This window comes from Alexandromys fortis, unplaced genomic scaffold (genome assembly GCF_014885135.2).
Source record: "Alexandromys fortis isolate MF-2015 unplaced genomic scaffold, M_Fortis_MF-2015_v1.1 scaffold_147, whole genome shotgun sequence".
NCBI classification, from domain to species: Eukaryota; Metazoa; Chordata; class Mammalia; order Rodentia; family Cricetidae; genus Alexandromys; species Alexandromys fortis.
This window is the reverse complement of record NW_026068029.1, coordinates 1,121,366-1,135,914: the sequence shown is the minus strand read 5'-3', so window position 1 is coordinate 1,135,914 and position 14,549 is coordinate 1,121,366. Positions and strand designations below refer to the sequence as shown.

At 43.4% G+C, this 14,549-nt stretch overlaps 1 protein-coding gene across 5 annotated transcripts in view; it reads left to right on the top strand.

Annotated features, from left to right (window-relative positions):
- Positions 1–14,549, top strand: part of Sh3kbp1 (SH3 domain containing kinase binding protein 1) — a 336,874-nt gene that overhangs the window by 268,915 nt on the left and 53,410 nt on the right. For all 5 annotated transcript variants that reach the window (XM_050164355.1, XM_050164352.1, XM_050164353.1 and 2 more), the window contains 2 exons: positions 3,076–3,183; positions 13,850–13,901. In XM_050164355.1, coding sequence (XP_050020312.1) covers positions 3,076–3,183; positions 13,850–13,901 — 160 coding nt within the window. The remainder of the gene's footprint in view (positions 1–3,075; positions 3,184–13,849; positions 13,902–14,549) is intronic.

Sequence of the window (14,549 nt, the reverse complement as noted above, 5' to 3'; positions counted from 1 at the left end):
TGATCCCAGTTCCCTGCTCTATTTCTTTTCCCTTTTCTTCACGCCCAGTGATCTGGCCGTTGACCTTCTCATGGCCTCACTTCTCACCCCTTTCTTTTCCCAGACTTTCCCAGCTGCTCCTAGTTATTTTTAAATCCAGCCAAAACCTCTAGGACAGTGGCTCTTTGATGTTTGGGTTCACTGTATCTTCTTCTCCCATGAGGTTCTGAGCTTGAGAATCCCATGAGAACATGTTGATTTTCTCTTATTCCCAAACCACTCTCCTATCCTGCCTCTGCCTCCTGAGTGATGAGATTAAAGGCATGCGCCGCCACTGCCCAGCAAAAACCTAATTCTTTTGTCTGCTTTGGTGTAAGGACTTGTTTGCATTTAGCACTTGGCCATCTCCGCCCCCCTCCTCCCCCCGGTTTCTCATAAGTTAGTTTCATTGCTAGAGGAAAATGCTTTGGTTGTCTCTATATCTCTAACTCAGCCTGCAAATCCGGCCCTGTGCCTGGTCTCTGTTCTGCAGTAGCCGCCCAGCTTGACTCTTCCTAGACTCTTCCTAGTTCCCAGCCACCCAGGCAGCTTGCTTCTGTGTCTGTTTATCTAGTCCATGGATCGTGTGTTTATTCTTATACTCATGAGAACAATAGACATACTGTGCCTGCCCTTTGCACTCTCCCGCTCTTGCTTTGTATTACTTGATAATTATGTGCTAGTGTTTTCCTTAAGGAGCAGAGTTTAGATGGAAGCCAGTTACTGCTGATAGGAGACATGATAAACATGTGGGCGTTCTGCACTGTTTTCTCCACGTTGAGATGCTTGAGTTCTCAAGTGATGCTGAACAGGCTCTTGGCATATTGAAATCATTCTTACAAGAAATCAAATTATTGTTTGATTAAAGCTAAGGTGAAAAATGGTTTTGCACCACTTAGAAAGTTTGAAAGAGATGTAGCACTAAAACAATATTTGCATGTCTTTGATGGAAATGATTTGGTATCAAGATGAGTGCAAATGGATGAGAAGGAAAGCCCAGTCCTCCCGAAAGCAAACCCTTCTCACATATGAAGATTTTAGATGATTTGAAAGGCGGAGAATGATTCCTTCTTCTTTCCATACCAGACCATATGGCTAAGAACTATTATCAAAAAGGACACCATGGAATATTGCCTTGTCTGTCTTCTACATCCATCTCTAAACTCCTAGGGCATCAGTTCTCGACCTGTGGGTTATGATGCCCTTGGGTGTTCAACATTCCTAAGACCATCAGAAAACACAGATGTTTACATTATGGTTCATAGCAGTAGCAAAATTATAGTTATGATGTAAGAGTGAAAATAATTTTATGGTTGGGTGTCACATGAGGAACTATATTAAAAGGGTTGCAGCATTAAGAAAGCTGAGAACCATTGACATAGGGAGTAGGTACCATGAGACTGCATGTTTAATGTTTAGTACCTACAGAACTTCAAAGTACTTTTGACTTTACACATAGAGCTATTTCTTGAATTGAGTATGGGGAAGTGTGAATTAACACAGGTGAATGTTAGGGAAAAGAAGGCATTCATCATACTTGCCTGCCTAAAAGTATATTTCATGTTGGGTTTTGAAGCTAAAAAGGATACATGCACAAAGAGAGGATGGGGGGGTGTTTCAGGAATATCCCTGGAAACCGAATCTTCTAGATTGAAAAACTTAATTTCTAAAGATCAATTCATGGTAAACAATTCCCACCCCCTTGTGCTTTCTAAGTTTTTCTAATGCCATTGATGACATTTATAACAACCTCAGAAGCCATTAAGTTATGCCACTAGCATCCCTTCTTTGGGATTGATGCTAGACTGTTTAGAGGGTGATGTAAACAAGGGGCATAACCATACTATTTACCTGGAATTATTCTAATTGTCCAGAAAGGTCAGCATTCTCTCTTGTTGCAAGTCTTTTGAACCCTGTTTTTCTCTGGGTAAATATGAGCTTAGTGCTTCTGGTATATGTGTTTTATGGTGTTGGTTAGGTCTAGACTTTTCAGTTTGTAACAAAAAACTGATCTCCAAAATCTGCATTCTCTTCTAAAGGGCAAGTGTTCCCTTGTCACCAGTACCACGGGCCTAACCCTGCAGTGGGGTTAGGCCCTATTGTCTGCGTAATCTAAATGTTGGACTTCAAGAGATTACAGATCTTAGAGTCTTTATCAATGTGCATATCTATCATATAGGGGATTGTGCTAAGGGCCGAGGGGCATACAGGAGAAACAATATGATGTGTAGCTCACCTTGCTGGAACGTCTGAGCCAGCAAGGCACCAACGAACCACAAATTCATGGCCCTCTGGCTCTAGTTGGAGGAGGAGGATCAATAGTTCAAGGCCAGTCTGGTACATGAGATCCAATCTCAAAAAAAAAAAAAAAAACAACCAAGCAAAACGAAGCTAAAACAAACAAAAAGTTAGATTGTTAGTGTCTTAGTTAAGGTGTCTGTTGTTGTGCAGAGACACCATGACCACCAAAACTATTACAAGGGAAAACATTTAGCTAGGGATGGCTTATTGTTTCAGAGGTCAGCATGTGACATGCAGGAAGACATGATGCTGAAATAGTAGCTAAGAGTTCTTACATCTTGACCTGCAGGCATCAGGAAGTGGTCAGAGACACTGGGTGTGGCTTGAGCATATATGAGACCTCAAAGCCTACCTCCACAGTGATGCACTCCTTCCAACAAGGCCACACTTACTCCAACATGACCACACCTCCTAAAGTGTCACTCCCTTTGGGGACCATTTTCTTTCAAACAACCACACTGGGCATCTAAAATCCCAACTGGGTTTTGAATCCTTGTGGGTAGCATCTATTATTCCTTCTGACTTTGAACTTCATGCTAAATTAGTAAATTGTCACATTGCTAGTCCCCTGAAGGAATGGGTTACTTGGGCTGGGCATGTAGCTGAAAAGGTAGAGCATTTGACTAGTACATATAGGTCTGTGGGTTCCATCCCCAGCACCACAAAGGGAAAAAAAGGAAAGAGCTTCTATTGTCTCGCATCAGGATGCCACACCTGTCTGCCCCCATTTCTTACTTTCCATTCTGCTGTTTCTAGGACTGCATCGATGTAGGCTGGTGGGAAGGAGAGCTCAATGGCAGACGAGGAGTGTTCCCTGATAACTTCGTGAAGTTACTTCCACCGGACTTTGACAAGGAAGGGAATGTAAGTCTCCCTGGCTTTGATCTCAGTGTCTCCCGTTCTGTCAGAATTGTGGCTTCCATGATGAGACTTGGGAGGTAGAGATCTTTTGTTATAAAACAAAAGAGTACTGACATTGGAATGTTTAATGGGCTTGGCTTCTGAGCCCATGGTTGCCATAGGACAAACCCATTATTCACTCTATTTACCAGCTGGTAAAAATTATCCAGGGTTTAATGTATATAGAGCACTTAATATAGTACCTGCACATTGGAATTCCTGGGGAAACTGTCAGAACCCTGGGAACTCTATATGGTAAGTACACACCTCATGTTTTGCATAGCACAGTCCTTGGGGGTGCAGAAGTAGCCAGTATTGAAAGCTGCTGAAAATCACATTTTGAGGCTAAGAATGGAAGACACAGCCTGCTAATTTCTACTATATTTGCGTATGTGTATACATATACTTAAGTGCGTATTTATAAATGCCTCATCCAGGTTTCTCTGTGGGGACTGTTTTGATGATGATGCTGTTCAGATGACCCATTCTGTTTGCCTCACTCCTTGTGTATTGTTTCTCTACTAAAGATATAACACAAATGGTGAAAACTGGAAGTTCTTTACAGTATAAAGGTTCGGCTGTTTGATCTCATTTATTCGTCCTGTTCTTTACCTCGCAGCCCTTTCCTGAGGCATTTGTCTGACTTCTGCCAACCTTTTCTGGCATGGGGCCTCTTTGGGCCCAGGGAGGGTTCTGTGCTTGGACCAGGCTAAGCCTGGCTGTATTATTTACTTTTCTAGTTGTTGTAGTGAAGGATCTGACAAATGCATCTTCTGAAAGGAAGGGTTTGTTTTGGGTCACAGCTCAAGATTACAGGCCATCATAGTGGAAAATCTTGGCAATGAAAGACTGGGACAGCTAGTCAAATTGTAGCAAGTCAGGAACCAGAGGGGGAAACTCCCTAATAGACACCCCTAGAATTTTGTCTCCTAAATGATTCTAGATCTTGTCAAATTGACCATTTTTAACCATCACAGTGACTTTGTTATATCGCCAGAGCTAATATACAAGAAGGATAGCTACAGTGTTAGTAGATTGTCAAACTACCATTTAATGGTACATATGCTGTTTAGAAGAATATGTATATTTGTTTTAAAAGCCAGCATCTCTAACAAACTCCCAGGTGATGTTGACACTTCGAGCATCAAGGTTCCAAAAATCTGGAGGAAGCAGAATTTAAATTCTCCAGAGCTTTGGTTCTAATACCTAGAGAGAATAACAGGTATAGAACATAACACATTCTCAATGTAAACATTCCAAGATTGTAAGCTATTAAAATATATTAAAAGTATGGCCTTGGGCTGGGCGGTGGTGGCTCATGCCTTTAATCCCAGTACTTGGGAGGCAGAGACAGGCAGATCTTAGTAAGTTCGAGGCCAGCCTGGTCTACAAAGCAAGTTCCAGGACAGCCAGGACTGTAACACAGAGAAACCCTGTCTCAAAAACAAAAACAAAACATAAAAAAGTATGGCCTTGGACTGAAAACTCTGGTTCATTTTGCTTCAGCTGACCAAATCAACCCATTATGTTGATATCTTGATTAATTTCCCAAAGAATCCAAATGAGGCTAAGAATTTTGTTGAATAGCCATCTAAAAGATACCCAGTGATATGTAAAATACATTTATAGAAATAACCAAGCAAAGAATCACACAATCTTCATGTTGTGGTCCTCTGCCTTTAAATTCCTGGTCTTACTTTGCTGTGGCCATGAATTCACACAATTTTCATGTTATTTCTCATATTTTTTCCTGGATCTGTTGCCTGACAACTATGTTTGATATTTTTAGTCATTCCCTTAGTATTTTGGAGAACTTTTTCCAGGGCTGGTCATGGTAGATAAATAAAGTAGACAGTTTCTGCCCTTGTTGACTCAGAGTTGAGCAGAAAGGCTGGCATTCAAGGCTTTCTGAAGGATCCTCAGTATGCTGGGCCTGAGAGAGTGGGAAAAGGGCCATCCACATGGCTTGTGGCATACTTCTGGACTGGTCTTTGTGAGTCTGGAAAACCCTTGGTTGTGATTCTCCTCCTTTGGCCTTTCTGCTAGGTGTTGTTTTATTATGGTTCTGATTGAGGCAGTATGATTTACTTTGAAAAAGAAAACTGGAAGATCAAATTGTAGGTAATTGCCATGAAACATGATTTTTGGAAGTTGCTACAGACTTCGCATCCACGGCTGAACCAACCATGGACTGAAAATGGTTTTGTAAAAATGTGTCTGTGTTGAACACACAGATACTCAAAAAGTATTCCCTGACAATACAGTGGCAGCTGCTTGTAAGTAATCTAAAGGTGATTTTGTGCAAATGGGAGGAAAGACTCAGGTTGTGTGCAAGCCGTATACCATTATATAAAGGATTTGATCATAGTATCAGTGAGTTTTGATGTCCATAGGGGATCATGTCACAAATCAATCACAGATTCCAAGAGGTTACTGTGTATTAACATCATGGAAAAACTAAATCTACCTAATCAACATATGCCTTCCTTCATATAGTTGTCATTTTTATGGTGACGGGGACATGATTTCGAAGTCTGGGGTAAACACTAGACCATTTTTCAAATGAATGGGCAAACCCCACAGTTACCTCCGTTGTGACCCTCTGCCTTTAAATTCCTGGTCTTATTTTGTTGTGGCCACGAATTCACTCATGCAAGAGTGTACTGTTTTAGAAGCTCTTTGTTATATAAGGCATCAAGAGAAGTACTTCCTCAGGAAAGCGAAGTTGTTAGTACCGAGGGGACATGGTGTGGCTTATTTGTTGGGACATGCATATTTTGTGGAGCCCCATGGGCATCTCTGCAACCCCAGACAGGCAGCCATCATTTCTTTTTGAAACTTCATCCTTATGAAGTAGAAAACTCAATTTTAGGGAAACAATGGTCATACCTATCAAATATAGTCATGCCTAGCTGAGAAGTGCTTGTCTAATTTAGGTTTTTGAAGTTTCCATTAGAGCTTCCCCTTTCATCCTGCTGGCCTTTATTGCTTTCCATCTATTGCTATGCCAGGCTTTATTGCTGTACCTAGAATTTTGGTGAGTCAGTGACAATGTGGTGGAGCCAGGAGCTGCCATTTGCCGAGGTGACAGTATGACAATGATCAGAATCATTAACATGAAGACACTGTGTGGGCGATGGCGTCTGAAACATTCTGCTACCAGTCTCGGCAGATGTCATCTTGTCTTGCCAGTAATCGGGGTTGCAGTCATTCACCCAGAAAAGAGGGCAGTCTGCAATGATCATAATAGACAGAAGCAAATGGCATTTCCTCCACAGCAGGCTTCTTGACTCAGCAGGCATCACCCGAGCATGCTGGTGAGACTGGCATATTTCCTGCCAGAAAATGGACTCAAGAGAGTCACCATCAGACCTTTTGCAATTCCTGGTGGACTTTCTTCCTGAGACGGCTCAGTGGATTCTCTCTCCAGTATGACAAATGCTCTGTGGCTTTTCCTCAAGGTTTTCCAGGGGCGAGTTCTCATTGATCTTGTGGTGCATATTTTAAAGCAATTATGTAAGCTATTTACGAGAAAGCCTAGATCAGTCACTGCTTATTTTGAGCCTTGACAGTACAATTGCACATTAGAATGGAAAGATGAAATATTCGGAGAGCTCTACTAAAGCAAGGCGCATGTGTTGCCATTGTTGGCCAAGTGTAACAGGGAACAAGGGCTGGTGTTGAGACTAGCAGGAACGGTGTCTTGATGCCATTAGAAAGAGGTAACCATTAGAATAAGTCTTTGGAAAGATAATGCTTTTGAATGGTAGTGATTCAGGAAGGTTCCAGGCTGTGAACCTCCTAAGAGGAGCAGGCAGATGACCAGAAGCTACATGACACCCCAGTGCATGTCTGCTGAATGGGCTCTTTGAAGTTGGTGCCATGTACCAAATCAGACACCTCTAAGACTCCCCTCGGGGTCTTAGAGGAACACCACAGTGTTCCTTGGGGGGAACACTCACCTCTCAGTCACAAGGCCTCAGAAAATTTCCCTGAAGATGTCTGTCTCTGCCACTGTGATTCGGGCTCACTTTTCCTACTTCCAGACTTATGCATGCAGCAGGCTGCCAGCTTACTAATTGCAATAGGAACTGAGAGATGTTAGCCAGTTTTGAAGATAAGGGTCTGCCTACCCCGGGCATTTGCCCCCAACCCTGTGGGTCTAAGTACTTAGGGCCTAGGTTACATAAAATCTCCAGATTTATCTGTGAAGGCAAAGAGCCCATGTGAGAAGAGTTAGCTCTTATTAGAAAAAGCCTGGCAGGTATGTCTTGAGGCCCTCTCCACACATGGAAGGAGAAGGCATGCTAAGGGAACTATATGCTGAGTTCAGCTAAACCCAGACAATCGTTGCAAGAGTATTGTCCTGTTGGCTTTGGCAGCTCTTTTTTTTTTTTTTTTTTTTTTTTTTTTTTGGCATATTCACCACTGACCAGACCAGGGCCCGGGATTGCAGCTAATTGGCAGAGTACTTGCCAAGAACGGAGAGTCCTAGATTTGATCCCTGACACTGCATAGTCAGGGTGTGGTGCTGCACACCTCTGTGTTCAGCTAGGGTTTCTATTGCTGTGAAGAGGCACCATTTAATTGGGGAAAGTGTTGGAGGTGGAGGCTTACAATTCAGAGGTTCATTCCAGTATCATCATGACAGGGGGCATGGTGGCATGCAGGCAGACATGGTGCTGGCCAACAGGAAGTTGACTGGAACACTGGGTGGTATCTCAAGCATAGGAAACCTCAAAGCCTGCCCCCACAGTGACACACTTCCTCCAACAAGGCCATGCCTACTTCATCAAAGCCATACCTCCTAACGGTGCCACTTCCAATTAGCTTATGGGGGCCAATACCATTCAAACCACCACACCTGCAATCCCAGCACTTAGTAGGTAGAGGCAGGAGGAACAGAAGTTCATCTGTGGCTATATATTGACCTTGAACTCAAGTCTAGGATACGTGAAACCCTGTCTCCACAAACAAAACAACAGCAGCAGCAGCAACAACAACAACAACAACAACAAAACAAGTCGGGCATCCTTCACATGCCTAACTCCAACTCAAAGTTTGACAGAGTCAAGGGGTCTCCAGAGTTTGCTGACTTCTAACCTATCCAAGGAAACAAGAGACTCCACCTCAAAGGAATAGGCGGATAATGGTGGCAGCAGGCACCCAATGCCCTCTTCTGACCTCTATGGGAGTGTACAGGTGAGTGTGCATGCACTCACACACGGGGTGGCAGAGAACATGAATGAATGAATAGATTTTTTCAAATAACTGCCGACCGTGGAGAGGTCTTTCCTCTTCACACCCCTCTCCAGGCCCACTGCCGTCTGATTGCTTGATTTCCCCTAGCTCGGGTAGAGCGCTGTGCCTATTGAGCCTCACAGATTTGTTCTAGATCAGGCAATTTTGCAGATTCAAACTTTTATCCAAAAGGAGTTCCCATGATGCTTCATCTGCCACAGATGAGTTCTGCAGCATCAATTCTGACTACTTTTTCTTTTCCAGGTTCTTAGTCATCCCAGTTTATAAATTTGTTCTTACCCAGTACTTTTTCATCCCTAGGCATGTCCATTAGCCCTCAGATATCTCCTATAATTTTTTCTAAGTTCTAAATGTGGCCAGTAAATTACAAAAGAAATAAATATATGCCTCCAAATAAGCAGTTTGGGGAAGATAAGCTACTCACAACGTATCTACCTTGAATATTTAGTTTTTCTGGGTGGTCTCATACACAAGAATCGGGCTTATCAAGCAATTTATGCCACCCAAGTTTGGTCTCTTGGTATAGCCTCAATGGGTTTTCCCCAGACCACCCAGATGGTGTCACCTCTTCCTTTCCTGGCAGTATTTACAGCCTGTGCTCTTCCAGTGAACATCTCATTTGTCATATCCTCATCTGTAGGGCTGATCTTCCATTGCCCAGTTGGAATTTCTTTGAGCTGACATCCCAAGCTTCTCCTTCATCGGGACTATAGTATATACAGTATAAAAGTGGTGAAAAGAATCTCTTTGCCCTTTGGTCTTATGGTGTCAAATGTGCCTGCTTTTTCTTCTGCCCATCCTTTCCTGTTGATTGATCCCTTTTGTCCTAGTATAAGAGAAAAGGAGGACTAGAGGGAGAGATGCGTGCAGCTGGGCTTCTGTCACAGTCCACTGCCCAGTCAGAGGGATGCCCAGGTCCTTCCACTGAACATGGGATCTGAGCATATAATTAAGCTGTTACTTGCAGGGTGGGCTGGATGGAATGAAGCTGAGACAGCCTATTGGGAGAAAACTCTATGCCAGAGCCTAGATGACCACCTAGTTGGCCATCCACTTGGATTGATGCAGTCATAGTACAGATGCAGACAGTGAGGCTAGAGACTGAGGTAGGAAACCAACAAGAGTCTATCTCAAGAGCAGGTTACGCAAGGGTGCCCTGGGCTCTCCTGTGCAGGTGACAGGGCAGGAAGTTGTTTGGACTCTGGAAGGTGCAGATGAGTAAGTACAAGCATTATCATCACTCAGATCATTGCTCCAGCTCCGCACTGTCAAAGTGTAGTGATGAGTCCTCCAGATGTGATAGTGATGGCAGGGCAGAGCCTCCCGTATTCCTCTAGAACTATGATGGGCGCCCTGGTCTGAAAAGGTCCATTCATGTCCCCTCCAGTCTCTGAGCTTAGCTTGATGCATGGAAGGATTTTCCAAGGTCCAAATTTGCTTTAAAAAAAAATCAAGCTAAGATTTGTTTATCTAGTCCCCTAACCAAGCCTTTTCACTTCATTTGGATTCAAATAGGACTTAGCCCTCTCCAGACTCATGTTGGAGCTTGGTAGACTGTGTAGCAGTGTTGAGAGGGCTGGGATCTTTAAGGAGGACTTAGGGACTGGGAAGGTTGCTCAGTGGTAGAGTGCTTGCTTAGCATGTATAAAGTGCTAAGTTCAATTTCCACTACTCAGAATAAAGCAAAAAGGAGATAGGTCATGGAGTTATCACCTTCACCAATATATAATTCCAATATGTCCTTAAAGAGACCTGGTTAAATCGCTTCTCGGCCTTTTGGCTAAGATCAAGTGAAGAGACCTGGTTAATTCTTTTGAGACTGAATTAGTTTTTATGAAAGTAGGTTGCAATCCTGGCACCACACTCTGGTTTCTCTTGCGCATGTGCTGCTTCTGCCTGTACTGGCTACCCTTTCCACCTTATGCCAGGAGCTGAAGTATTGCAAAACCCTCATTATAAGCCAATCAGAAGCTAACACCACATTCTTGGACTTCCAAAATGAAGACCCCCACATAAAGCTATTTCCCTTATAAATTACTCAGACTTAGGTGTTTTATTACGGTAACATCAGACAGGCTAAGACATTTCCTTATATGTAACCAACCCTTAGGGTCTAGCCTCAGGTTATTTTTAACAAAGCCACTCTATGTCTGTTCATCTCCTTTTTTTTTTTTTTTTTTTTTTTTTTTTTTTTTTTTTCTTTTTTTTTTTTTTTTTTTTTTTTTTTTGAGTAGCATCACGTTTGCTAGAGATTTGCTGCTCTGTCTTTTCGGTTCTCATCACCATTTTTGCTGTATGAAAATTTAAACGTAGGCCCATGTACTTCAGCTTTGGGAAGGTGATCTGGAGCTATATGAATCTTGAAAGAGAGCAAGGAGGGGTCTATGGGAGGGCTTGGAGGAAGGAAATGGAAGGGAGAATGATGTAACTATAATCTGTTAAACTTAGCAAAACCATAGAAAGTGGTCAGTCCAAAGGGGTGGGGATCTAAACTCCCTCTGCTGGCCAGTGACTCTCCAATGTGCCGCCTACAGGACAGATAGCTCATAGCTCACAAACTATCCCTTCCTTTTAAATGTGTGTCCTAATTGCCTCTTCAGTGGCCATGACTGCATAAATGCGTACTTCTGCCTCCTCCCATTATCACACTCACAGGCAGACTTGCTGGGACCACTGTTCACACGGTCTGTTTCTGCAGCGTTTCCTCTCTCTCCGCCGTCCTCCTCTCCTTTTATTCTTCGGCCCATTTTTGCCATGTCGCAATTCATGTATCTCCTACATGCCAAATGTTAGACAACATTAACGTTTTTGTCTTGTTCTGTCTTTCACATTGTCCAGTAATCAGAAAGTATGAGCGTTTATAGTTGTCTCCCCCGCCCCCACATAGTTTGAGGTACGGTCTCCGGAATAACAGCTTCTACTAGGGAGGCTTATGTGTGGTTGTTTATAGGATATTTTAAAGTAGGACCAGAGAGATGGCCCAGCTGGTAAAGGTGCTTGCCACCAAGCCTGACAACCTGAGTTTGACCCCCAGGACCCTCACACACAGTAGAAGGAGAGAACCAACTCTCACGAGCTGTCCTCTGGTCTTTACACACGTGCTGTGATGTGTGTGAAAGCTCATGGGTTTTTTTTTTAAATAAAAATAAAAGAATATTTCAAAGCAGCAAGGCGCGAGAAAGACATCCTAGAGGAGGCATTGTTGGGACTTGGCTGGGAAGAATTAGGCCATAGGGTGTTGGCGGTTTCATGAATAAGCAGTAACCCTAATCCTGGGGTAAAGGAGGTTAAATGGCAAGCTTTCAGCAGTAACTTCATTAGATAAACACACATCTGTTCTCAGTCTACTTTATACCACACCAGAGAAGGAAGGAAAAGGAGAGAGTAAATAGAGCGCTGGAAAAAGCTGACAAAGAGAAAAGAATATTGGGAGACCCTGAGCCACAAACACACCCGCTCCATGCAGGGCATGTCCGGGAGGGAAGGAGGCCCTGAGAGCAGCTTGGTTTTTCACAGTAAAGTTGATGTGTCTGTCCTTACACATACGGTGCAGGGAAACATCAAGGAGGAAACACACATGGGCGTGCACACACATGATCCTGCTAGTCAAAGGTCACCACTGTAGCCATACCTCTTTCCAGTCTTTCTGCTTTTCTGCGTCACAGCCTAGCTGAGCTCATACTGTAGCTGCAAGCTGATAACCATTTCCTTCTCCCATCTGCCCGCTGTACAGTTGCCTGCACTTTGATGAGTTCCGTGTGTGCATTCTGATGCCTGCCTGATGCTCGCCCTGCCTCGTGGCTGCTCTCCAGCACTGGGCCTTCACAGTAGTTCAGAGCATGCTGTGGATCAAACAGCCCTGGGCTTGACTCCCAGTCCCCTCTACCCCATTTAATTGCTTGGTGACCTTGGGAAATGACTTTCTCTCAATTATTTCAACAGCGGCATGGGCATATTGATATCACTTCCTGCTAGAATTGCTACATGAGTTACCCAAGTCAAAGATTACTAACTCTTCTTGCAAAACCACCTCCTCCCAAGAGGAAGAGAATATTAATGGCCATTTACTGATGGGAAAGAAGAGCTATGTGAGGTTGCTTGTCATTGTCCTTGGCTAATAATAGACATTTGTACTGCAGATTTCAAAACCTTTCTCTTACCCCACTTACCCTGCCATAGCTGTTACTCAGGGTAATTTGTTGGAATTGGCAGGTAATGAAGAAATGGGCTGAAAAGCTATTGAATCCAGAGTCTGCATGCTATGATGTCCCCATCCCCACCCCCAAGTTCCTTGTGTGTCCAGTATTCTCTGGATTTTCTTTCAAACAGATTCTTTCTATATCCCATTGCTGTGTCAGAGAAAGGTAAGTCAGAGGGGAAGCTGAGCATCTGCTTTTTGTGATCCCTGTGGTAATGTCATACCAGTACACTTTCGGAAAACCAGCAGATACTCTGTGCAGTTTTCTTAGAACCACAAATGTGTGGTACCTGAGAGGGTGAGGACTGTCAACACTGATGTGATGCACAACCTTCTCCAGTCCTTCCTCAGTGCTGTCCTACTGGTTGCTTCTCCCTTTGCCCTTAACATCACTGCACAAGATGGTGCTGGCTGTGTTCTCCAACCCCTGAAATGTTTGATAAATCCATCTTTGCCCATCTCCCTCCTACAGTCAATCTTGGGTGGCAAGGAAAAGTCCACAAACACCAGTTCAGGGATGAATGCTGTTGATTGCACGGCTACTTCCATCACCTACAGAGTAACAGTGGGTAACAGAAATAGTGGGCTAATTCAAAAAGCCCCATATCCATTCCAGTTTATCACACGGCAGGGCATAACTGCTATGTGGGGGATCTCATAAAGAACTGTCTAGCTTCAGCATAGAAAGAGGCAGAAAGTGGAGAACTTGCCAGGCTTTAGTGTACTCTTGGTTTGCATTTAGTTGGCGGGCCCACACATTCTACCAGGTCTGATCTTGAGTCTTCATGGTGACTCTTACTGACCTACTCCGTTATTCAGCTGATTAAATCTTAATTGCAAATGTGGTTTCAGTGCAGGGACACCATTGTGCTTGCTGGTTTCAGGTCATTTTTGCTGAGCTGAGGTTTTCCAGATGGCTGATGGAAATTAAGAAAGGGGGAAATGGCATTTCATTTGTTGTTCTGAGTTGTGTTTTGCCGACTGAATTTACTTTAGTGTTTATTTAGAGGTGCCAAACAAAAGCTGGTGTCCCCAGAGAGACTTGCTCAAGTTTTTGGAGAGGTTCTCTAAATTGTCCACACTGCACATAAAAAACCACTGTCTGTGGTCCGTCTGGGATACTACAGCTTGCCAACAATCTCATGTATAATTTTGATTGATTTTTTTCAGAGACCCAAGAAGCCACCACCTCCGTCCGCTCCTGTCATCAAACAAGGAGCAGGTAATGTACCTTTCAGGTCCCTCATGCAAAATGTTCATCTTTCTTTTGCATAAATTCAAATTTTCTTTGTTACGAGTTCAAGATTCTTAGACCCACAGACTGCTAGCCTGGGGGATGTGATTTGGTCTCAGCAGGCAGGTTTCAAATGAGTTGCTGTTTTTCCTAGACGCAAACAAACAAAAGAATCCGCATTACTAAACGTGTCTCTCTGCTCCCGTGCAGAAATGGGGGGTTCCCAAGAATGGCCAGAAATTACTTTAAAATGAACTGTGTCTGTTTTCAACTATCTGTTTTTGAGGAGCAGAGAGCTGGTTATTGTCCTTAATGAGGGTCAGCACAGGGAAGATTGCTTCCCGTGGAATCGCGTCATTGTAGACGTACAGTTGCTGGCTTTTTACTGTCTGTCCTATGTGGTTAGCCAAAATTTGCACTTACTTCACTTCCCCCAACAAGAAGCTGTTTTTCTAGCCATAGATATTTTCCCTCTCAATTCTTTTCTAGTCTTGAAAAAAATATTCCAGTTTACTCATTCTACATAGCTTAGATATTAATGTTGAATCATATAGGAAGAAGTGATGTCATTAAACATTCAATAACTCACTGCACAGTGGCTTCTCATACATAAAGATGATTCATGCTTCCCAGTGG